The sequence below is a fragment of the Ixodes scapularis genome, unplaced genomic scaffold (assembly GCF_016920785.2).
Source record: "Ixodes scapularis isolate PalLabHiFi unplaced genomic scaffold, ASM1692078v2 PGA_scaffold2__306_contigs__length_199485367, whole genome shotgun sequence".
In the NCBI taxonomy this organism is placed as follows: Eukaryota; Metazoa; Arthropoda; class Arachnida; order Ixodida; family Ixodidae; genus Ixodes; species Ixodes scapularis.
Genome location: NW_024609857.1, coordinates 131,535,710 through 131,561,645, shown reverse-complemented (window position 1 = coordinate 131,561,645; position 25,936 = coordinate 131,535,710). Strand labels below are relative to the sequence as shown.

At 47.4% G+C, this 25,936-nt stretch overlaps 3 protein-coding genes across 3 annotated transcripts in view; all 3 read right to left on the bottom strand.

The window, feature by feature from the left end:
• LOC8027650 overlaps positions 1-4,041 on the bottom strand; it is a 43,753-nt gene extending 39,712 nt beyond the window's left edge. Inside the window, exon 1 of the mRNA XM_029971761.3 lies at positions 3,305-4,041. Within this exon, the coding sequence (XP_029827621.2) occupies positions 3,305-3,502 (198 nt within the window). The 5' untranslated portion in view covers positions 3,503-4,041. The remainder of the gene's footprint in view (positions 1-3,304) is intronic.
• Positions 1-25,936, bottom strand: part of LOC8036026 — a 566,786-nt gene that overhangs the window by 157,038 nt on the left and 383,812 nt on the right. The window lies entirely within an intron of this gene.
• LOC120840734 (protein ALP1-like) lies at positions 17,601-18,397 on the bottom strand. The gene has a single exon (XM_040211385.2). It carries the CDS (start codon positions 18,380-18,382, stop codon positions 17,762-17,764), a length of 621 nt encoding a protein of 206 aa, XP_040067319.2. The 5' UTR covers positions 18,383-18,397; the 3' UTR covers positions 17,601-17,761.

The following is a 25,936-nucleotide window of genomic DNA, read 5'->3' as shown; positions in this document are numbered from 1 at the left end:
TGGCCTTGCAACCGTCGACAGTATCGCCCTTATGCACTAGGACATACTGGCAAGACCCCCGAACAAGTACCCAAGGACAATAGTTGCAGTCGATATCAAAAAGGCATTCGATACCGTACCTCACGATGCAGTGGTCCAAGGCGCCATCAATCGGGGCCTTAGAGGCCGCTGTCTAAGATTTATAAAGTCGTTCTTAGAAGGCCGGACGTACGAAGTCGTAGTCGGGGAAGAACATGGACCAAAGAAAAAGAACGTAATCGGAGTACCACAAGGAGCGGTCTTATCACCAATGCTTTTTAACATGGTAATGGCAGACTTAGCCTTTGCACTAGAGAAGGTTGAAGGTCTGGGTTATTCAATCTATGCAGACGACATTACTATCTGGTCGAATGAACGGGACGTAGAAGAACAAAAAGAAATACTGCAAGAGGGACTGGACACCATCCACTCTTTCCTACAAAGGGTGGGAATGAGGCTCTCCCCAGACAAGACAAACTGTGTTACCGTAGCAAGTAAGAGAGACAGGAAAGAAAACGGAACCTGCGACAGAATTCATCTAAATGTCAACGGCACCCCCATACAAAGAACCGACTCTGTCAAAATCCTGGGAGTAACCTTTCAAGAGGATGGCAGAGCAAGCAAATGGTATCGTGAAATTAAGAACCACTGGAAAGCTACACTGGGGAAAATCAAATTTGTTACGAGCAAGTCATGGGGAGCGCAAGAACACACACTAAAAAAACTACTCAGAGCCTTGTTAATATCAAAAACCACCTATGGAATTAATTACCTTCGCCTCAACAATGAGCAACGGAAGGGTCTAGAGGTACTTAACCGTATGGCGATGAGAGTCGTCACCGGGTTACCGAAATGCACCAAGATAGAAGAACTGGAAACAATCGCCGGAATAAACTGTGTCAGAGATATTGCTCAAGAAGACAAAATAAGCCAAGTACTTAGGCTGCAGAAAACTACAGCTGGCAGGAACATCCTGATGAAATTAGACATTGAGTGCCCGGACACACCGATCTCGATCCCCCCGCCACCGTGGGAGGATGAGACAGTCGTGGACACGAAGCCTTTACCCCAAAACCTAAGCAAAGAGCAAATGGGGAGAAGAAAAACAGCAGCTAAGAAACACAACTATGACCTCCAAAAATTACTTGAAGACCCTGAGACAGATATATACTATATACAGATGCATCAAAAGTACAATCCCAAGTCGCCATCGCAGCACACAGATTCAGGGACCAATTCACGGTCACAAGAACTCTAAAACCAAGAACGGGAGTAAAACAAGCGGAATTAATGGCCATCCAGCTGGCCATCGAAACCGCAGCTTTTAGCCCAAGCGAGAAAATCTGCATTTACACAGACGCCAAGAAGGCTTTCGAGGAGTATCGTAACCCCTCGAGCAGAAATAAGACGGTGCAAACCGTCAAAGCAATTGCACGCATATACAGAAGCGAAGGAAAACGCGTAACCATAAGGTGGATCCCGGGACACCAGGAAATACCCGGGAACGACGCCGCGGACGCTGCCGCACGGGTCTCCCTCCCTCCTCATCAATTACTCGGCCTTGGCACTGACTTCGACGACGTACAAAAATTAAACACTAGATCTCCGATCCAACCAGAAGGTGAAGAAGAAGTCGACCCCTTGGCACTCAAGGCTGTCGAACGCCAGGCACGCCGCGAGCGGCTCGGGAGCCTTCTCCGAGAAGACCCGCATCCCCCCCAGCGGATAACTACACCCGTTGGGAGAAAATATGCCTTAGAAGATTACGCACACATACAGCAATGGTTCCCAAACGCACAGCCATTTTCAAGAAAAGCAGATTAACAACGAAACAGCACGATACAGAACTTCAGGACTCACAAGCAGGACCCTCGACCCAACCCAGGAACGAGAGCCTTTGTGAATACTGCCAGGAGACCGCCTCGGAGACCCACGTCTTCTGGGACGGTCCCCGCACTCAAGAAACGAGACAGAAAGCCCTAGAGGCATTGCCACAACATATGCGACCAAATAGCCTTCAGGAATGGGTCCTGCCCACTGGATCCCCTGAGCATCGCAAGGCAACCCTCGGTTCCCTCCTCACATACGTGAAGGAAGCCAAACTCACACAATTCATCTAAAACAAATCATAACATTAACTCATCCGCTCAAAGAAGATGACTTAAGTCAAGATCGGCGAGCGTAAATCACCTTTTCATAATTATAATAAAGACATTTTCCAACCAACACCGGAAATCACGTTTCTGCTTCCTTGTCCTCTAGGGGTGTTCGCGCCGAGATGTTTAGGTGGCGCCCTGTTATGGCTTCCGTTCGTGACATCACGACGAGAATATGCCTAGCCGGGACGTCATGAGTTGTGTAATCCTGACCACATATCATAAGTTGCGAACTACAGGTTCGGTGGTGCGCGTACAAATAACGATGGAAGTTCGAAGTCATCGTATTCCTCAGCCATCATCGTCACAGTTCACACTCTGACATTCCACTGATTTCCAGTCATGAAAGACAAACGAGTACGAATAAAGACGTCACAGTGAACGTTTGGCCCCTCGCGGACTGCGACCACAACGACGCCTTTTGTCACACGTTGCGGCATGCTGTTAGTAAAGCGAGAACCCAATATATACATTTATAAATATATTTCTTAATTGTATTTATTTATTTATTTTACGGTTCCTCAGTGCAGCGCACTTTTTTTATTTTAATGCAGACTAACTTTTCGTTGTTTTTTTTTATATATATTTGTGTTCTCATCCCGTTAGCTTACAGAACATTTGGGAGTGTGCGAATAGTGGTTGAAATCTAATAGTGCTGCATCTTTCACAGTTTCAGCAGGGCAAGGAAAAGACATGACGTGCCGGCTAACTTTAATCCGTTGAAACTAGAAATGACACTAGCCTGTGCGATGTGTTATACATTGGCATGGTTTGCACGTAAGTGGAAACGAGGCTTGCTTAATATTTATAAAGGTGGATTTAACGACAAGACGGCGTTCCCAGCACTCCATTATCTGCGCCGTTCAACTATTTTCCGTACACGGCAGCACACGTCACAGATCTCGTCCATGTTTGATATATAGGGTGTTTCCCATCGTTTTTTGGGTGTAAAAAAGTCGTATAAATAAACCAGTGATCAGGCTGCAACGACACTTTTTACAAAGATGTCTTTAGGTAGTGAATTTATCCTACTCAAATTGTATCAGTGTACAACTTCAAGAAAAAAAATTAATCCTAAAAATAAAACTTGCGCTTTTTTTCTTCTTATGCACAGGAAGAAAAAGGCTTACCTCGACGAAGATCTGCTTCCATTTGATGAAGTGGGCGCTGCGTGGTGAACACTCGCTTCCGTGCACCCGCCACATGCTCACGTTGTAGTTCTTGAACTCGGGAGAGAGGTACAGGGGAAGCCGCTGCTCGGGGCCGTCCCTGCCTCGGGCCACCAGAATGAGGACCACCGGGAAAGCCGTGGTTAGGAAGTCGGTCATTGTGACTCCAAAGCGCTGGCTTTCTGCCTCGTTTGGAAATCTCGGTATAGTGCCTGGAAGGCGTCTTCGATGGCTGTGTTCACCGCCCTGTACACCACCCGTGCATCAAAGTTGGTCCCGAAGTTGCAACCAATGACGTCAAAGAAGCCGGCGTGCCATTTGTCGGATATCGACGATCCTGGCGGCGGGTCTTAGAAGCTCAAAAGAAAAAAAAAAAACATAATGAGAACAGTGAACGCAAATGTCGCTGTTGTCGGAATGGAATTACAACTACTGAATGCTAAACCTTCTGTGGACTTCCAGGCTGGAGAGAGACTTACTGAACGGGCGTCTGCCGTATTCAACTTCGCTGCTCTGCCACCGCGAGGATCGCGGCAGGCGTCTGACACCAGTGTGACGCCATCAGGCGCACGTCGAGGGACCAGAGATGAAAGGCTCGGTAAACACAAACGTCGGAGTCGTGTTCCACGCGCCACAGTCTGTCTTGACCGGCGGAGGACCGTTCTGGAGTCGAACACGTGCGCGCCTCACTGGAAGACGCGACCACGCGTAATTCGACACCTCGCGTCGCCCGTTTTCTTATCAGAGCCCTCGGCTGCTCTGCTGTCAGTCCGGTGACTGCGGCATCCCTCGATTATCTGACCTTTAGTGGAAGGAAGTCGGCTTTGAATATTTCATATGCACGCCCGCACTTACCTCGTGTCGCGGTTGACGTGGGTACGGGCGTTGACCGGAAGTGACAAGTTCATAATACATCACTTAATAACAATAATCATATATATTATTGTTAAAATGAATAAATTAATAATAATAGTAAATCAGTGCTATATAAAGTGTCCAGGAACAACCTATATCGGTCTTTGTGCTGGCACAGTTCAATAAAATTACACAAACTTGGTCATGCTGACAAAGACCAAGTAGAACAGAAACTGTCCCGCAGAAACAACACTCACACTTACTTTTTATTTACTTTACTTTTTGCATTTATTTCAATTTTTTGTATACCTTCTCTGCATACCTCCCTCCTCCCTTCCCTCTCTCGATCCGTCTCTTCCCCCTCCTCATCTGCCTCCCTTCCCCTCCCTCCCCCACACTCCTCTCCCTCTCCCACCCTCTTAGAGTGTTTTTCCCGCTAAATTTAACGAGGGCGCTAGATTGCCGGAGAGGTCACGTGACATCGAGTCACGATGTCGATTTCCTGCCAAATTTAGCGGGAAAACTGGATTGTGTAACGCTTGTTTCTGACGGGCCTTCATGACTGTTCGTGACGGTTTTTCACGACAAAACGATCCACAAAGCAAATTTTGTTTTAAAAAATACACCTAACACACGCAACTAAAAAGCACTAAAGTTCAAAGCGGGAAAGGCCCCTACACACAGTTGCATTTGAGGGCGTTTGATTGCGTTGCGTCGAGAAACGAAAGCGAGCCATCGGCACATCTGTGCTTCGAATGAAGCGTGGAATCGAATTAAAGAAATGCGGAGGGCAAGTTCGTCTGCTTCTTGCGCAGGGGGTAGCGGAGACGTCAGAACGCCAAGCTCTGATTGGCTGATCGCGACCCCCTATCTGAGCGTCGTCTGCTCCTTTGCAACGTCGGCTGCGTCTGTCTTACCTTTCCTGCGACTTTCGAAAGTGCACAGGCCAGAGGCCTGCCTTACGCCAAAAATATGCGTAAGACAAAACTTGAGAACAAATTCGTATTCACGAAACGAAATTTTCGTAAGTTTTGCGCAGATTACGACGGAATCCTACGACAGCTCCGAAGCTGTCTTACGCACTTCTTACGGCCAAATCAGCATGGCCGACAGCGTCGCGGTCGCGACGACCAACGGACGTTTATTTTTCTACGTGCGCTTCTCACGCGTCCCGACTTCAAGCAGCAAGATAAAAGTAAAAAGTACTTGAAGCAGACCACGCCGAACAAGAACGCTAGATCCACAAACACCCGGAAAAAGTTCCAACGTCCACGATTCCACCGACAACGACCAAGCGAGCACGGCAGCTAGGCCTAGCAGGCACTCCGACTCGGCGACTGTCTGCCCGCGACCGGCTGGCGTGCTGAATGGAATATGCCCGAGCGACCCTTGTGAACCCTTCCCGTCTTATACTTTGATCGCTGACCTCAATTTTAGATTAAGAGGTCAATCTGTTCCTTTTGTCATCTCCTTGTTTTCCGAGGCAACGGTGACTCTCGCCGGTAAAAAAGCGGTGAATCTCCGACAGACGCAGGAAAGGTAAAGCAGTCATCGCTTTGACTAGCAGACGTAAAGCAGACGACGTTAACAGCGCCAACCCGCCGACGCCGTTAAAAAGTGAGGAGTCTCGCTGCACACGAAAGGAGGGAAAAAGTATTTGGGAGGGAACCTGCGGACACTAACCACCTTCACCCTCTCGGTTCTTAGCAAACAAACCTCGGCGCCTCGGGACACCTCGCCAGTGAGTCCTTTGACTTCCCTCCTTGATGCGCGTCTGCTAGTTGTTAAAGAAAAACAACGTACTGCTCGAGTTATTTCGTCTGCCCTCTCTGAAAGGCGAAGTCGAGCTCGCTAGACTTCCGAAAGTCGCAGGAAAGGTAAGACAGATGCAATCGACGTTGCGAGCAGACGACGTTGCAAAGGAGCAGACGACGCTCAGACAGGGGGTCGCGATCAGCCAATCAGGGCTCGGCGTTCTGGCGTCACCACTACTTCCTTTTTCATGCGCAGAAGACGAAAATGAGCCCACTTGCGAGGCGTATAGCTTGGCATGCGACATAAAGCCGGGAACACATTTGCGAAAAAACGAGCCGAAAATCGGACGGAAATCGGAGGCTGCGAAAATCGTAGCTTGCAATTTTCGGAAGACGAGCCACATGAGGTGAAATGCGCAGCGCGGAAATCGCAATGCACTGCGGTTTTCGTGCTTTTTCCCACGCGAAATGCAAAAGGGCCGCCGATCTTGTGAAGTCCGCAATGCCTGATCGCCGTCGCCGACTTCTACTGTTGAAGAAGAAGCTAATCGTGCTTCAACTGATGAGGAAGCCTCAAAAAAATGAAAAGGCGCTGGTGGGTGCGTCCCCTGTGGCAGAAAAGACAGCAAGAAAGCGAATTCTTCACTGCGGTATGTACAACCTTTATGTGGGCATGTAAATAGACCTTTTGCTAATTTATTCAAGCACCAAGGAGCTTGCTGGATTTGTAGGCACACGCGCTCGCCGTGCTGACGTCTCCGGCGGTGATTTGTTTAAAAATAAAGTCTAAAACAAATTCCGCTTTGCACGTACGTTCGTCAAAAAGAAAAGAATAATAATAAATTTATTATCGTTCGATAATGCATCAATAAAGGAGGTCAAAGAAAAAACAAAAAACTTCGAAACAGCTTGACGAGCCCTTAACCCCTATGGTCTTAAAGGAACTTATAATTTCTATCAGGCATGAATTTATTACAATGCTTTTGTTTAATCATTTATTTCTTACCTTTTAGTCGGAACGGTATGGCTTTTTGTTTTGCTATTATTAATTGTCAAGCAATTGCACAGCACCCAAGCTTCAAGCTGCATTAAGGGAAAGTTTGCCCTGTCTATCAATTTATTCTCATTCGCAGCTGAAAAAGACAATGCCATTTATTGAAATACTAAAGTTTGTTACAGAGTTCATATTAAACAGTATTGTTTATGTACATGCTGACATTAAGGGAACCGAGAATATTAACCTGTGGGACTCCAGACGTAATAGGTTAAGTCACAAAAAATGGCTGGCAATATTTATGTACTGCTTTCGATTCCCCAATATGGTTTAATAACCCTAGGGGGTACCTCGGATAACGTAGCAGTCTAGTTCTTACAACAAAATATCGTGGTTATCCCTTTCAGATGAAGCTTATGCGGGCCGGGGATCTTGACTATTTTAAGAAATTCTACCGCATGACCCCGCAAGAGTATGATTACGTGCTCAAACTTGTAGAAGACGACCTTCGACGTTCCTATGTGTGCAGGGAACCAATTAGTGCATCGGAGCGGCTGGCCATGACGCTGAGGTAAGGGTGACGTAAATTCTCATGCAATAGCTTACCAGGTTGAGTGTTTTATATCTTATCTACCCTTTGATTTGCAATATTATGTGCCTGCGCAACGCTCCCTCTGCTGCATTCGTTCCAGGTACCTATCGTCAGGAGATCCTGTGAAGGATGTCGCACTGGCCATCCGTGTGGGCATATCGACTGCAAGAGCTGCCATTATCGACACATGCAAGAGTCTGTGGGAAAGGCTGAGGCCACTCTACATGCCGGTCTGTGCCTATTCTTTGTATGTTGGTATCCTATAATGACACATTGCTTTAATCAATCCAGACTCCCAACACTCAGGTATGGCAGGACATCACTATGGAATTTCAGAGACTCTGGCAATTTCCAAACTGCGTCGGAGCAGTTGACGGAAAGCATGTCCAGATGCAGGCACCTGTTAGGAGCGGCTCCCTATATTTCAATTACAAGGTGTGATAATCTTTACATTTAATAGAACCTTTCAAGCATTAATAGCATTTATGGCCATAGTGTGTTATGCGCGTATCGTGCACTTCCCCTTTTTTGCATTTTGTGTGGCATCCCCCTTTTTCCTCACTCCAGGACTAATTATGGCATGTTGTTTATGTGATTCTAATCTTGAGTTAGATGAAAGCAAAAATTACCAAACTTCATATTTCCTGGTGTTTTGTTTTCAGAAAACGCACTCCATCGTGCTCATGGCTTCTGCAGACGCTCACTATTGCTTCACTATTGTGGACGTGGGGGCATATGGCAGAAACAGTGACGGCGGAGTGCTGAAAAATTCCAACTTTGGCATTGCCATGGAGAAGGGCTTGTTGAAGGTGCCGGGCCCGAAGTTGCTACCGGGCTCAAATGCGGTCGCACCGCATGTATTTATTGGTGACGAGGCGTTTCAGCTCCGGGATGATTTCATGAGACCCTACCCGGGGCAGAACCTTGAAAACGCAAAAGACAACTTCAACCAGAGATTAAGCAGAGCAAGGTATACATCAGATGCTTTCTAGGTCTCCTGGCTCTAAAACATTCAAAGCACCTTAATTACCAGAATGCCATGTTGAGCATCCTCATTAGTCAAGTTCAATTTACAGCTGAAGGGGGAGCTTATGAGATATCCCTGCAATAGTCAAGAATTATGCATAAACGTTATGTCTCCAGCTGCCATTCAAGCTGAAATATCTAGCAGTGCGCCACTGGAAGTGTTTTTTCTATTGCAGAGCAGCTTCTTATCCTATTGTTTGTGTTTCATGTTTCATATAAGGAGGTGCGTGGAGAACGCATTTGGAATTCTCTCGTCCCGCTGGCGGATTTTCCGAAGACCTCTGGCGGAGTCTCCCAAAAATGCTGAGCTCCTGGTTCTGGCAGCTTGTGTGCTACATAACTACCTGACGTCCAAAGCAGGTCAAGGAGACAGTTTCTACTGCCCACATGGGTACGGTGACCATGTTACTCCAACTGGAACTATGATCGACGGTGCTTGGCGCACTGAGCAAGAAGACAGCGGCCTAACGTCCTTAGGTTGTACTCATGCCAGAAACCCTGCTGAGAGTGCAAAGGCTGTAAGGGAGCTGTTTACGACTTACTTTTTGAGTGCACCGGGCCAGCTCCCATGGAAGAAGGCACAACCGTAACAGAAAGACTCCAAGAGAGAAATTAAAACGCTGTAATTAAAAATCGCACCAAATAAACATTTTTTAACTGTCGCATACAATATATTTTCTCCTAAAAAAGCAATGCATCACGAACTGAGTGACAAAACAAAGCACTGATGTCATCATAAGGCTGCCCGAATGTTTTTTTGTAAATTGAGAAATAAAGAAAGCACTAATTTCAACAGCTGATATAAGGCAATTGAAAGCTTCCTTCGTAAACTTACAGCAATACATAAAATATTATTTCAACAATATCACTGACAGAGTATGGAAACTAAAACAAATATGACACTGATTGAGTATCAAAGTTTAAAAAAGTATTGCTGACCGAGCATCAAGGTTAAAAAAAAAGATATCACAGACCAAGCAATAAAAAAAGCTAAATATCACAGCATTAGCAAAAATTGGGATTCACACACTCGTGGAATGGAACTCAAAATTTCTCCTCTTTGTCTTTAATTAAGGTGGGCTCGACGGTTCAACAATATCACTGACAGAGTATGGAAACTAAAAACAAATATGACACTGACCGAGTATCAAAGTTTAAAAAAGCATTGCTGACCGAGCATCAAGGTTAAAGAAAAGATATCACAGACTAAGTAATAAAAAAAGCTAAATATCACAGCATTAGCAAAAATTGGGATTCACACACTCGCGGAATGCAACTCAAAATTTCTCTTCTTAGTCTTCACTTAAGGTGGGCTCGACGGTTCGACCTCCACATGAGTTAATCTGGAGGTCGCAGAGGACCTTAGGCACGACTCCCCGAGAGTAGGCCTTCATGACCTGTAAGATATGAACTTGACAATCGACTACGTTGTGGCAAGGAATAGCTTTGGTATGCATTTTGAGTCCTTTAAAAAAAAAATACCACTCATCAGGTTTGTTCTCGAGCTCCTGTTCAATGTCTCTGACAACCTGCGTCCATTGCTGGTCCGTACCCCTGTCAGACGGGCATCTTGAAGGCCTTTAGGGTAAAGGTCCTTTAACTCAAATGTCATTTAGGCGGTGTCAGACGCGCAAGTCAAATGTCATTCGGGCTAAATGACATTTACGTTCAACGGAGTTACAACAACTCCGTTAACTCCCCAACTGCCTACTCTCGTCGACAGCGATCACGGATGACGACGAAAATAATAAAAAATAGATAGTCTCACTTAGGAATTCATCAGTTAGAATAAATTTTAAAACAATTTACGAAGCTGTCTGCTTACTACTTTAAAAAGACTTTAGCGCGACCACAGCAATCATGTTCTCTGCTCCTTCCTGTTCGTCGTAACTCGACTCGCCATTGTGCTCGCCGCTCTCCTTATCTCTTCGCTTTTGATCTTGTTTTTGTGTTCTTCCTTCTCCTTCGCTTCTGCTTTCGTTGTATTACTTAACTTTCACTTTGCAGTGTTCTTTTGTATTCCTAAATAGAAAGTTTTAATTTTTCCTTTTTCATAGTTTGTATTTAGTTTGTCTTTTGTCGAACGATGACGGAGCCGTCGCAGAAGGGCCCGCGAGTCCAGTGGTCCGTCTCTGAGATTTGGGCCTTGATCGGCCTTTGGGAGGACAGGTTGTGCGACCTCCGGCGCCAAAAAAGGAATGGGGGGATTTACGCCGAAATGTCAGAGGCGATGAAGTTAATTGGGCATAACAAGTCCAAGGATCAAGTGCACAACAAGATCGAAAACCTCACGAGCGTCTACCGGTAAGCAATATTCATGAACCCTGTTTTCTTCGATATTATGGTGCACCAAGACCCGAAATCGGGTGTAAGAACTTTGGGAGAAATATTATCGTAAATATGTAGCTTTAATATTTGCCTCTGGCTCTAGGGTCGGATTTGGTCAACGATGAGAGCAAGATCTCAGCCTCTATTGATTTTTAACTCAGCCGGCTCGCATTCACGGAACTAAAATATCGTAGCAGAATATCGTCTGCTGACGTGAGGGAAAAGGGGGAGTTCGTCTGCTATGAGTAATTAAAATAAAACATCTGCTAACACGGGAGAAAAAAAAAAAAGTGGGTCGTCTGCTCCGAGTTCGGCCCCGTGGGCGGTGAGATCGAAAACAAACTTGAATTGGGATTGTCTGCCATTTACCGAAGTACGGAACCGACGACCGTGCTTTGTTTGGAAATGACACAAGCAATTGCTGAGGAACAAAAATGCTTTGTTTGGAAATGGCATAAGCGATTGCTGGGGAACAAAATAATAATTATTACTCGAAACATCAGGATAGGAAGTTACCTGAAACGATCACTATAAACGTTTGCTTTCCTTTCTGAACACGTGAAATAATTCAAAATATGTATCGCAGAGATTGTGTCATGGGTGGTATTGAGAACCATATGGGGCACCACTTTTAAACAGGGCTCAGCAAACACAAGCTGAGTGGATGACTGCACCCCAAAAAGGATTTCTTGGCAACATGAGTCTTTAAATGCTGTGATCATGTGGCTAGCGAGAAAAGATTTGCTTGTTCCACCGCAAGATTCCGAACCACATCTGAAGTAGTCGTGCTCAAAACTCAGCGGAGTGGCTTGTAAAGCTTCCAGAAGTCGAATCCTCCAGTTCCTGAAGTACACAAACTAGTTGAGACTCGTGGCAATAACACGCAAAGCACTATTTAAGAAAAGACAATGGAGGGGGACTCATTACGCTTGGGTGTTTCCACCACCGAGTTTGATATGCAGTCCTTAGTCACTGCTCAGAACCTCAAAAATCTTGTATTCTCGTTCCTAAGCAAGCTCTTAAGTATTTTAAATGTTGCCCTCTTGTCTGTTTGAATGTCTTGCTTGTTTGCTGCCCTTTTTGCATCAGATGGAAACTGTTGGAGTAGCAGATCCTCAGCACCTAGAACCAATTAATGAATGCTGCCTTTTGGGTGGTTACAAGATCCAGCTCATGACAGGATAGCAATGCTTGTGACTTTAAATCACAAGTGACAAAAGACACTTTTGCTTATGCATTCCCAAAAACTTGGCAGACTTTGGAGTGGTCACTAGCTTTGTAAAATGGTCCAGCCTTGCACTGGAGGTTGCCTTTGCAAACATATTTGCATACATTATAAATTTTATTGAGCTTGCTATATTATTAGGAAGCACCTGCGGACGGCCAGCACAACCGGAGCAGGAGGAGTGAACTGGCCGTTCTACTGGGAGATTCACCGTTTCCTGGGATCCCTGCCCGCAAACGACAACACTCTCGTGGACGAGAGCTTGTGTGCAGATGATGTGACACCAGCTGTGTTGGAGGTAGGCAGTACATGTTGCACTAACGTTTCACCCACAGAGTACTAACAACATTCCTAATCTCCAAATTTGTGTATGCATTCGTAATCTCCTTTACAGAAAATCTCTCAGTAACAAAGTACAAACTTTAGTGCAGATGTTGTAAGCTAAAACACTTTTCATGAATCTGTCCGCCCGTAATTTCGTCTTCAATGAGGACTAAACAACCTTTAATCGAAACAGCCAATGATGCAGTAGTGAGAGAGTAAATAAAGTTCTTCACGCCCGCCATCAACCAAACTGCCGAGATTAGTTTTCCGTTCCCGCTCTCGTATGTTTCGCAAATCGTGACAAAACTATGTCGCGGTTCTTCGGAGCCTTACAAGAATTGTAAATTAGGGATGATTTATTGGGCGTGTTCAGTAGCGGCTCCCTCAGCTCCGAACGGAGTCACTCGAGTCGGAATCCTCAGAGCGCCTACTGAACGGCCAAAAAAACCGCGGCTCCAAACCTGCTTCTACGCTATTTCCGCTTTCTCCCCTGTGCAGACGGTCTCCGAACAAACTGGAAGCAGACGATAGCGAGCACGATCGCTTTTATTTGACACCGGTATTCATAAAGTCTTGACAAGGTCGTTAAATAAAAAGCGAGTCACTGTACACATCAGCGCTGCTGTTCGAAGCGATCCAACGCGATCAAGCACTTCACTTGGCGGTGCAAAGGCAGCTACTGTTATAAGAACCGACAAAATGTCGTCAGCGGACGCAAAATATAGAGCTCGGCAAATCTACGCCGCCGGTTGCGATACTTTTATATGGCCATACGTCTGTTCTGCCCTTCGCAACAAACTTCCTATAAAATGTACTCGTATACACACCGGGAAGTTCGGCTGCGCTCGGCGATCTAGGTTTTGTCGGCCAAGGCGAGCGTCAGCCAACGTGCACCCCGATTTAGCTACGCAAACAAAACCTTAATCGGGATCATGCTCTGTGTGAGTGTCCAACTGGCTACCGAATTCGCATTCATAGCCTGCCTTGCTCTGTTCAGCACGGACAGGATTTTCGTCGATATTCACCGAGTTTCAGAGCAACGGCGATCAAGACATGCCGTCCAGTGAACGTTTACATTGTTTATTAGCATATTCACACCCAACAAAATACGGTCCAATGCATTTTCCGAAAAAGCCTTACCTGAAAAGAAATTCAAAGAAAATGTGTGAATGAGTCAGCGCCTAAGAAGGAGCGCTGACTCTTGACTCCTGGAGCCGCTACTGAACGCGCCCATTGAGATGATGTGCAGTCTACTTGGTTTAAAAAAACATCCCATCCACCAGTGGAGTCAGTGCCTCATTCACACAATCATCAAGCTATAAGTGAATCTTTGTGCATGCCTAATTGGGCATTTGGGATTTACAGACACACATCACATGCTGCAATGAAGTTGTCTCCTGCTAAGTCATGTTTGGACATAAACAGGGGACTTGTCTGGACAATGATCACAGTGCAGGAAGGACTATCTGCAACTCGAGCTGGGCATATGGCACCAAGTGTTCTAAATTCTAACCAACCCAGTGACAGTCTTGCGCCAATTTTTTTTTTTTTTTTTTTTTTTTGCTTCAAGATTCCTGGTTGCTTGGCGAATAAAGCCTAAAGTTGTCAAATGAGGGCTGGAGGGCATGTGCTTGGAGATGAGAATAGGCCAATTTAATAAAACTGTTTCGCTTTTGGTTCGTAATTTTCAAACGGATTGGTACACACTTGCCGTTCGGGCATGTAGGTTTTGAGCAGATTGGTGTACACTTTCTGTCGTTTGTCATATTGTTTTACGCGAAAGCGAATCTTTGCTAGTGTCTATTTTTGTTCTGGTGAGCCTCAGAATCACGGCCCCAAGTGGCTTCTTCAACGACGGAACTCTGGAAGCACGATCAGGGATATCTCTCGAGTCATGTAAACCTTCATTTACTCTGTTTTTATCCCCATCGTAGAAGCTTTGGGCACGTCTACCGGAGCCATCTTGGTCATCTGCTAACTTGCTAGCATGTATTAACTCTGAATGAAGGATGAAGGCTGGTAATATTTAAAATTGGGTGCTGGCCTTTGCTTCTTTATGTTGCTGAGAAATACGGCAAGTGCAGTTGATCAAAATGCTAAAGTAGAGCAAGGAGAAAACATATGGCCTTCATTGCCTCTGCCCATTGAAAAAGCATAGAACGGCTGCGCACCAAGATGGATGTCGGCCGGATTTTGAATTGAAATGGTACACGTGAAACCACCCTATACACAGAGTAGGTAGAAAGCCAAACTAGTTTCAGGGGAGACTGTGTACAAATGACACTTGCCATGCACCTACCAGAAGGAATAACGAGTTTGAGGGTTGGGCTAATTGGTAGTTGTTAAACATAATGAGATAAAACGGCGCAAAAAGTCATAAAAGGAAGCGACGGACAGGACAGAGCGCTGACTTGCTGCAGTGTTCAAGGTACGAGAGATTACTGTGTTTCTAGTTTCTAACAAAATTTATCCTATCAGCTGCTTTCAGAAACACAGGCAGAGGATGTCCCGTCAGACGACATGAGGGACGACACATCCGACGAGACGTCCCAGGAGCTGCCTGGTGCGAGTACCAGCGAACTGCCTGGTGCAAGTACCGGCGAGCTGCCTGGTGCGAGCACCAGCAAATCTAGGAGCGGCCACAATGCTGGCAGCAGCAATCCTGCTGGCCGTGGAAAGAAGGCCGGTGGTGCCAGTAATGGCACAACTATCATGTTGCCGCGGGTGCCAGAGTCGGGAAAAAGGAAAAGACCCCCGCACCCCTCTGCCACCCTCGCAAAGGCGGTAATTGAGGAGCAGAAGTTGCTCCGTTTAAGTTCGGAAACGGCTCGGGGCCGTGAGTTCACTCTGCGGGAGCAGGAGCTCAAAATTCAAGAAAAAGCACTGGCCGTGCAAGAAAAGCTTGCGAATGCCATGATGGCCTTTTTCAATAAAACAGGCTAGAGCGGAAGCTGTAGCTTCAAAAAAGTGGTGCTGCTTTTTTTTTTTTTTTCTTTGCTGACAAATTATTTTGGGCTTACCAGGGAAGTAACATCATCTTAAAACCACAAATAACAAGTTTAGAACAGATAGTGCTTGCATGACATTACAACAGTGACAGCAACAATGGGTATTTATTCACCACAGCTGGGATCCAAAGATACACAGGTCCACATTCCGAAGGTGGACAGTAAATAAGAGTGTGGCAACCATCGGCAAAATAGTAATCATACAATGTGAAATACAATGAACAGGCATGCTGCATAAACTAGATAGAGAAAAATTAGAAAAGAGCAAGCCACACACAAGCCTGTTAAGGCATGTTCCATCCAATTGTTGAAAACATCTTTCCAAGCCTGCAGCTGAAATGTTCCGAGACATAGCAAAAGAATTGATTACATCATCACATCAAAGCATTTAAAAGTTTACTACAACGCTTAAATCAAGTACACTCTGGAAAAGCTTTTTTTTTTCTCCTATACTTCTTTTTACCTTTGGAACCGCAACAAAAAAAAGTCTGACTCCTTGCGGACATTTACAAATTTTCACCCTTTATATGGTGCATCAAGATACTTTATGGGAGTTTGTGGTTAGTCATTGTTACAATATCAAAACATGTTTCAAGCACAAACAAATTTGAAAAGAGTACATGACGGCGGACGATGCAGTGTGTAGGCTTCAGAGTGCAGCGGATGCCAGGAGCTGATGGCGCCAATCACGGCATGCAAAAGAGCAACGTTAAGGCTCTCCTCTTTCCTAGAGGGCATTCTTAGGGGCTAATCCAATCAAATGCAGCAGGAGAGAAGAGGGCGATGATGTTACGATTCTAATTCTGGGATTTTAGTAAGAACTACTTAGTGCACCTTATGAACATTGTAAAAAAAAGAACTTGGTGTTTTCTTTACATGGGAACGATAATAGAATAACTATATCAAGCAACATCCACAAGTATGAACATATGTGCCAAGGGGCTGGAAGGATTGTTTCCCTCGACAACACTGTTGTGCCACCATTGACCCTGTGCTTGAACTGAAGCAAAAGCCCGAGATATATGTCGATAAACTGAAAGTGCAAGTTTTAACTATCGTGTTCATAATTGTTTGAAACAAAGCAACTTCTTTCTTCAGCAGGGAGAATAATAAAAATAAATTGCAGGGTTTTCTCTTTAGGTTAAAAGCACTAACAAAAAAAAATTGGGGTGTCTGAATGCTTATACAGCCTAGCACTTTGTCTGCCTCAATGGGCAATTTGTCTCCCAGCTGTAGATGAGAAATTTAGCTAGTGCAGTACAACCGCTAGCCTGGGGTCTTTAAAATTCATCACGCAGTAGTGATACACGACCGCACGCCAGTACAATGCGCTCATCCACATCGAAACAGGCAGGGGTGGGGATTGAACCCAGGATCCCCCAATTCTGCAGCGTGAGCTTTTGCTCCACGTGCTCCAAGCTCGTGTGTGCTAGCCTACTCAGCCACCAATACTCCTAAAGCTCTAACATACCAAAAAAAAACATCCCTGAAAAAAGAAAATACAAAAGAGTATTTTTCAGTGCTATATTGTTCAATAGATGTCAATTGATGAATATTTCCACAACCAGAGTACAAAACCGCTCACGAGTCTCAGTATGGGAGAAATGCATGCGGATATAATCTCTTGCGGTCTAGGCCTTTGCTATCAATAAGAGCACTCAATATGCGGAGCTCTGATCAATATTGTCATTAATTTTGAAAAGAGTCTGATTCGCATTTAATTGATAATCACTATGTTGGTCAGCCACACGCAATCGCTTGCCCTTTATCGACCGTTTCACTGTTCTGAAATATCTCAAATAAAAGTGTGTGTTACGTTTTTGGATCAAGCTTTTAATATGAAAATAGAATGTGCATGATTGCAATTATTGAATTTCTGGGACGCTTCAAGCTCATAAATTAAGTTACTGCCACAGAAAGTCAATGTCAGAAAAATCATTAGATATGCAAGTTCCTTGAAACAGTCGTACTAAGTGGAGAAGCTATTACAAAAAAAGGTTTCCATTAAGAGTCTTGTTCTCCAAATATGTTGGGTAGCTGAATTACTGTATGTATGAGCAAAGTATGAAATTTGGACATAGTAATGCTGCACATACATACCGGTAAACAGACCAGCACATATGCAGGTGGCAGGGAGGGACTGACGATAAACCATGCAACTTCCGAACAAACAGTAAGGCCAGCTAGCTTCACCAAGAGGTGTGGGCATGCACAGGGCTAGTGCAGTAAGTTGGCTTCACATTTCGTTTGGAAGTTGGATGATCTTCCATCGAGTCCTTCCTGCCACTTGTACATGTGATGTCATCACTAGATTACGTTGCGTGTTGCTGCGTGTTCCGCCTATGGAGGTAGGCTGCTATGGCTGCCCTCACGTCCTGTCCATTTCCAGCGGCAACATCCGTTCTACAGAGAGGTTGCAGGAACATGCGGTCGTAGAGCTGCACCTCGGTGACCCACTGTGGCTCAACCCCATCATTGAAGTGCTCGCAGATGTTGTTGAGCACACAGCAGGCTCGGATGATGACCCTGGCATTGTCTACATGGCACTCCATTCTTTTCATTATGCAGCGAAAGCGTGCCTTCACTCTGCCAAAGGCGTTCTCTACTATCCTTCGTGCTCCCGAGAGCTGCTTGTTGAAGCTAGCTTCCGGAGAACTTTCCTTTAAGCCCTTGCGCGGATAGGGCTTGAGGAGGTTTGATGTGAGAGGGAAGGCCTGATCGCACAAGATCAGTGGTGGCACAACAGCTCCATTCACAGTGACAAGCGGAGCTCGAAACAACGGTCCTTCCAAGACCTTTGCAAGCTCCGACCTGCGGAAGACGTGTGCGTCGTGGCATCGCCCTGGTGCTCCCACGTTGACATAGCGGAACCTGTAGCGGTGGTCCACCAGAGCCAGCAGAATGATGCTATACCTGAAAAAGAAGCATTGCATGCAGGCAGATTTAATTATGAAAATCCCAACACTTTGAAATGCTTCGTTTGGCTGTTCAGCACGGAGATCTTCTAATTGTTGATATCCCAAATGTTAAATGGATACAGAAACCAAAGTCTGGAGCTCATCTCTTTGCTTATGGAACTTCACCAACACCAATATTTCGTAGGATAATGCAAGAAAACATAATTTGAACTGAATACAATGATAACCAAGAACCATCTCGTGGATGTCTTGAAAGCTTCAATGGAATGTCGTGCCAATAACATGCAAGTAAAGGCCTGTTCACACCTGCAACTGAGTAGGACGGAGAGAGACAAGACCCTCTTGGCGATGGCCTAGGACAATTTACAAACCCCGCTAGAACCAGACAAGAAAACGACTGAGCCCGGAGTATAGCTGTCCGACGGCAGAAACTGTACTTCAAGCCATCATTACCGAGTGCCCCAATTATGACAGGAACAGGGACAATGCGTACACCAGACTCGCTGTCAAGAGGCAAGTTTCTACGGATAATATTGTTTCTGGTGCTATTAAAAAGATGCGAAACATCTGTCAATGCACCCTTGAATTTTTTTTTGTCGTAAAGGACTCTTGCAGAATACACCAAAACAACAGAGACCCGGGGTGGGGGGGGGGGGGGGGGAGGGAGGGGAGGGAGGGAAGGGAGAAGGGAGGGAGGGAGGGAGGAGGAGGAGGAGGAGGAGGAGGAGGAGGGAGGGAGGGAGGGAGGGAGGGGAGGGGAGGATCAGTGGCCGAGAAGGCTAGCGCACAACAGCTCGGAGCATGTGGAGCGAAAGCTCGCGCTGCAGAACCCAGGGATCCTGGGCTCAATCCCCATCACTGCTTGTTTCGATCTGGATGAGCATCGTACTGGCGTGTGGTCATGTACTGCTACTGCGTGGTGCTTGTTAAAGACCCCAGATTAGCGATTGTACCGCACTGGCTAAATTGCTCATCTACAGCTGAGACACCAGACGCCCACTGAGGCATGCTAACTTCCGGCTGTGTAAACAGACGACAATTTGCATACAGAGACGTATGGTTCAAGAGAGCTCTCGGGCTAAACCCTTAACTAGCCAATGACAGCACCAGCGCTAGATGCTGGCGTAACCTAGGGAAAGTTAAACACAAACAGGCCACCACCACCACCACCACTACATACCAGCCCTTGTAGTTGTGGTAGTCGCTTGCATTTTCTTGTGGTGGTGACACCGGGAAGTGGCACCCATCCAGCGCTGCAACTCCTTGCGGAAACTCCAACGCAGCTTGGAACTCACGGATATGTTCCGGCAGCTCCTTTGGGGTCATCAGTTTGACCCATTCGGGCTCGAGGACAGCCACGATCGTCTCGCAAAACTCCCGGTACAGTTCATTGACTGTCAATCGGCCGATACCGAACAGGGTGGCCACCGTCCTGTCCTCGGCCGTGGAGCATAGTTTGAAGAGGGCCACTCCCACCCGCTTCTCCATCGCGATCGTCTCCCGCATGCAGGTGACTTGTCGCTCCATGTAAGGCCGGCACACATCAACAAGGTAGCGAAATGTAGCTGGCCTTACACGGAACGCCTGTTTGAAAAAGTACTCCGGCATGTTGGGTAGGGTGTCTTCGAACCATCGCTCGTGCCTCGCGAAGGACTGCACCTGCCGATGCACTGTGAGGCAGTCCACCGCTGTTGTTGCGAGCACGAAGTTATTTGCCAGCATTTGGTCCTCCAAGCGATCGGCCTCACTTTTTGCCGATGACACGGCAGCTCGGACGGCAGCCAAAGAGCTTTGCTGCTGCGCGTGCATGCATAAAAGTAGAGCGACCTGAGTCTCTGGCGGCTCTGAATGTTCCATTGTTGACACTCTCAGAAGCAAACAAATCGAGCAGACGAGGAACCGTCCTGACCGAGCAGACGAGGAATCACGGCAGCGCGAGGAACGATGGCGAGCTCAGACGCTCAAGCCTAGTTCACATGCAGCGGTTTTGGCCCTAGAGCGGCGCGATTTCTGCCGTCGCGGCGCTCTGGCCAGCACCAGTAAAGGGCCGCCCACACTAGCGAGAAAACGCGCGTGGCACGCCGATCGCGGCAAGTAACAAAATGTCGCCGAAGCACAGTCAGCGCCACGAGCGCGTGCAGAGACACGCCCTTTATCTTCCCGCTTAACCGATTTATCGGCGCGCCGGGCGCGTTTTCTCGCTAGTGTGGGCGGCCCTTAATTCTGCGGCACGAGCGCCGCGACGGCAGGAATCGCGCCGCTTTAGGGCCAAAATCGCTGCATGTGAAACACGCTTCAGAAGCTCAGTTTTCGAGCGGGAACATCATTGTTGCCTTTAGAGCGGGTCATACCAGCCAGTACCAACCAAAAGTCGCTTCGCTAGCAAAAACACTGCGTGTATTTGTTGAAAAAACACTATATAAACACAAACCATAATATTTTTTACACAAATAAATGGCAATACATCAGTAATTTTGTTTTATTGAGCCATTTATTTTGATAAATGAGTGACTGCTGTCTCTAACAAATCGAAAAATACAATTGCAATAAACATCTCCTAAATGGCATTCGAGATGTTCTCCGACACGTCTGACACCCGAAAGCTTGAATGACCTTTGAGAATCTCGAAGGCCTTTGGCCTAAATGGCATTTGAGTTGACCGTCTGACAGGGGTATTAGACTTCACTTAAGGTCGGCTCGACGGTTCGACCTCCACATGAGTTAATCTGGAGGTCGCAGAGGACCTTAGGCACGACTCCCCGAGAGTAGGCCTTCATGACCTGTAAGATATGAACTTGACAATCGACTACGTTGTGGCAAGGAATAGCTTTGGTATGCATTTTGAGTCCTTTAAAAAAAAATCCCACTCATCAGGTTTGTTCTCGAGCTCCTGTTCAATGTCTCTGACAACCTGCGTCCATTGCTGGTCCGTTCGGGACTTCTTTTTTTTTTTTTGGGGGGGGGGGGGGGGGGGGGGGGGCTTTGCTCCCTGCTGAACGGGCTGCCGTGGCAACCTTTGTGACGGCGTAGGGTGTGAAGCTGCACTTGCTTGCAATGGCACATGCAGCACTTCCAATGGCACTTCCTCAACAACATGTGATGGGTCGAAAAGAGCTGCGGAAGTCGTTGAAAGCACCACATCGCCAGGAGTGGATGGGGAGCCGGTTTCGTCAATGATGTTCCACTGCAGAACTAGTGGCGCGTCCTCTTCAGCGGCACTGCCTTGTGTGCAGTCTTCTTGACCATCTAGTGATATGCTGCTTGATGTGCTGCGAATATGAAAGGAAAAGGCATAATCAATTTGTCTGCTTTCTTCTCCCCGTGCTTCCTTTCCCTTATCGTTTTTAACCTGTCACCAGTGATTTCCCTACACACCCCTAAGGGGGGTGTACCCCCCCCCCCTCCCATTGTTTTTCTGAAGGCACCCTCTTAAATCGCAACGACTCCCCTTGTCAATGCCCCACCCCCCTAAAAATTTAGACACCCCGCTAATATCAATTCCTGGGGAAACCGCTGCCTGTCACGTCGGTGGACGTCGCTCCAGGGCAGTATTAATGAGGAGTAAATTTAATATGTATGAGCTGCTTTATTTGCTTACTACTGTTTTTGTAGGTTATATATAGCCTACTGTGACTCATATATCCACCTTTGAGGAGGCACAATTGTGGAAGCCTGCTCTTTCAAAAGTACTTTGTAAACCATCTGCGCTTCCCTCACCATTACCCAGAACTCTGGAGGTGGAGTATATGGGACCTTTAAATAAAACAAAATAGCCGAAATTGTTTCTTGCGGTCGCATCTGCAGGGTATCTTTTAGAAATTTCAGCTGCTCGAAGTACATCCAGCGGACCTCCTTTCGTGGTGCAGCCGCTCCACTTCTTTCCAGCTTCGATATGTCGCGGAGTTTTTTGGCGTAGGTGTCTTTGAGGTTACGCCATCTGCTTTCTACGTCCTGGACTGTAATAAGAAATACACACTTTTAATAATTTATTTATACTGCCAACAAGGGCTGTGTTTTTCTGGCTCGGACTTCATAATTTCACTACGGTATGATATTGCTCAGTTAATGATGCACTGAGATACAACGACTAGTCGCTACACCTCCTTTAACCAGCGGCGAGCAAAGTTCAGCAACAAACAATTAGGCTCCTGTTTTAGAGCGCAGCTCTTAGGCGCCCGTTTCCGGCTTGAGCGGCGTCGCCGTCGCCGTCGGCGTCGCCGTCGGCGTAACCGCGCGGTGCATTATGGGTAAATTTCCCCGCTAAATCTAGCGGAAAAATTTCCCCGCTAAATCTAGCGGAAAAATTTCCCCGTCAAATCTAGCGGAAAAAATTTCCCTGCTAAATCTAACGGAAAACTTTTCCCGCTAAATCTTGCGGAAAAAATTTCCCCGCTAAATCTAGCGGAAAAATTTCCCCGCTAAATCTAGCGGAAAAAATTTCCCCGCTAAATCTAGCGGAAAACTTTCCCCGCTAAATCGAGCGGAAAAAATTTCCCCTCTAAATCTAGCGGAAAAAATTTCCCCTCTAAATCTAGCGGAAAAATTTCCCCGCTAAATCTAGCGGAAAAATTTTGGTCACGTGACCCCGGGGGTCACGTTACATGGGGAGTCACGTGACACCCCGAGGTCACGTGACCCCCTCCCGAGGTCACGTGACCTCTGAGGGGGCACGTGTTTGCCCCCACGTGACCCCACCAAGGTCACGTGCCCTCGGGGGGGGGGGGGGTCACATGACCCCCCCCCCGAGAACGCGTGGCCCTCAGTACCCTTTCCTCCTCCTCCTCAAGAGCTGCGCTCCAATTCGGCGTTACAGGGAGTGGTAAACGACTTTCACTTTTTTTAACAAGAGTGGTCGGAACTCCGCTTCACATGCAGTTGCTTTAGACCTTTAAGTTGCACGAGCGTATCAAGTTGGTTCGAGACTCGAGAGCGTGCATTTCGAAGTAAGATCTAAGCGGCATAATGCCCGCGAAGGATGTTGAAGGAGAACCACGTAGTACGAAGTGCGTGTCAAATAAATGATAACTCCGACGAGAAACGCCGGTCGCTGCCAAGCATGAACAGACGAAAAGAAGAATCGGCTTGTCTCTACGTGTTTGTAGAAACTTGCACAACTGCATGAATCGCGTAAAACCTCACCTTTTGATCCCAGCACCGTTGCTATAGCCTTCCAGTGTTCCGACCTCAGGAGGCTGTTCCGATAGTCTGGCGAACTGGCGTCCCATATTTCGCGCCTCTTAAAAACTTCAGCTATTAAAAGCTCGTTGAATGCCACGCGAGCCTTTGAACCACCACCCTTTGAGACAGAGACATAAGGGGTTTCCTCCGAAGGTTGACATAAGAACGCCTGCTGAGCCGCCATGTTGCGAGCCGAACGTATCTTTTCGTTCCGTCCTGTTCCGGGATTTCGCTCACCGAGCTCCTCCGGCCGGAATTCGGAGGCGCCGTGCGAAAATATCTGGCGCAGCAGATGTCTCGAACCGCTCCCGGTTTTCGGAAAAGGGGAGGAGCCTAGCTGCCGTGCGATTTTCGTGTGCGGTTTTCGCACAAAATTCGTCTTTTTTTCGTAAATGTGCTTCCGCCTTAAGAAGCAGGGATGTCCTAATTTCTCGCAGCCGCAACGCAGTCGAACGCACTCAAACGCAACTGTGCGTAAGGGCCTGAACGCTGTCCACGTGTCTGACTGTAATATACCAACAAATTTAGAGGGCAGTTCAAGCTCCAATACGAACATAAAGCACGAAACAGAGACACACCACCTTTAAGTGCGCCTTTCAGAGCGCATGCTCAAAGCGAGCTGACATTTATTGGCTGCTAAGACCGGCAATATTGATGGTATCGAATGCACGAGGCAAAAGAACTGTGAGGGGTCGCCGTCAGCACGCGCTCAGCAGTCGCGCACACAGCTATGGCCGCCAGTGAATACTTCCTATAGAAGAACGCTTCGATGTCACCTTTCGCTAGAAATACACAACCAGGATGTCAAATGTCAGACAAAAAAAAAAGTTCAGCTTTTCCACTCTCGTGAAGAAGGAAGACCAGCGGAGCTGTACTCGATACACTGCCGCAACGCGCCCGTGCCCGATTCCCGCTTCTTCTCCTCCGACACGCCGCCGATCGTGGATACGTCTCCGACGAACCGGAGTCGGTCGCACACGGAGCACCTGACGCCAAACGGGTTCTCCACGAACTCCCTAGGGAACCTCGCCGTCGCACCCAGGAACTGCTCAGCCGGCGTGGAGTGCAGTCGTCGCCGGGCCTCGCGCTTGCGCTTCGCCTCCGTGGCACGATTGTCGTCCGTGCGTTGGCCCGCCGGCGCCCTTTACATCGCTGGTTCTGTTCTCGCGGCGGCTTTCCAGGCGAGCGATGTGCTCTTTGGCAAGGGAATCTGAAGCGCTGGACGCAATGGAAGTCGAGGCGACAGCGGCTTCGCGGCGGTTGCGGACCCATTCGCGCTGCTGCGTACGTCGCCGCTCCTTCCGCAGCCTGTATCCTTTCCTCGAAACGGCGCGCGGCCGACCCATCGTGAGTCCAAACCGAAACTGATAAAGGGGTGTCCAAACAGGACACTGCAAAACGCACGACTCCGACAAATCGTGAAAATTGAAGCGGACGCGGCCGCTTCGCGTCCGCTTCAATTTTCACGATTTGTTGGAGTTGTGCGTTTTGTAGTGTCCTGTTTGGACACCCCTTAAGTGCGTTGGAGCGTAGGAAACAGCGCGCAAAACAGACGAGGACGAAGAAACAAACGTGACGAGCGCTGCTCTCGTTACGTGTGCTTCTTCTTCGTCGTCATCTGTTTTTCGCGCTGTTTCTGATGAATTCCCACCAACGCGCCCAACTATCAATTCTATGATAACCCTAGAGTTCCTGTATAGGCTCCCTACGGGAGCCACAGTTGCGCATCTGTTTTCCACGTGCCGCCGCGCCGCTATTCACCCAGATACGATCACGTGAGAAGCCGGATCAAGTGCCGTGCAGGAAAGTAGACGCTGCACGCGCCCCGCCGTACGTACCCCTGCTTTTGAACGCCGAATTCAGTCACTTGAGGAGCAGGATCAACATGCCGTGCAGGAAAGACGGCGCTACGGGGATGAACGCGCCATTCTGGCTCCCGTAGGGAGCCTATAGGGAGTATTCACTGGCGGCCATATCCGTGTGCGCTGTTGCTGAGCGCGTGCTGACGGCAAGCTTCCGCAGTCCTTTTGGAGCGCGGATCTAGCACCATCAAGTTTGCCGGTCTTAGCAGGCTATTAATGTGAGCTCATTCTGAGCATGCGCTCTAAACATCGCCCTCAAATATGGCGTCCAGTGAATACCTTCTATAGACCTACACGCGGAGCGGCTCTGGTTACCAACATAGCCGGAAGACCGCGCATGCGCGGAAGCTGTGTGGGCAAAGGCAGCCCGGCTCTCCGTGTTTTTACCATTGCGTTGTATGGCGTGCGCTCGTTGTTGACGTTGTAGGCACGCTTTTAGCTTTATTTTTACGTCGTATTTCCTCTGAACGTATGTCGTATGCTATTCGCCTCGAGATCGAACCATGTCGCCACCGTGCGGCCGAAATGG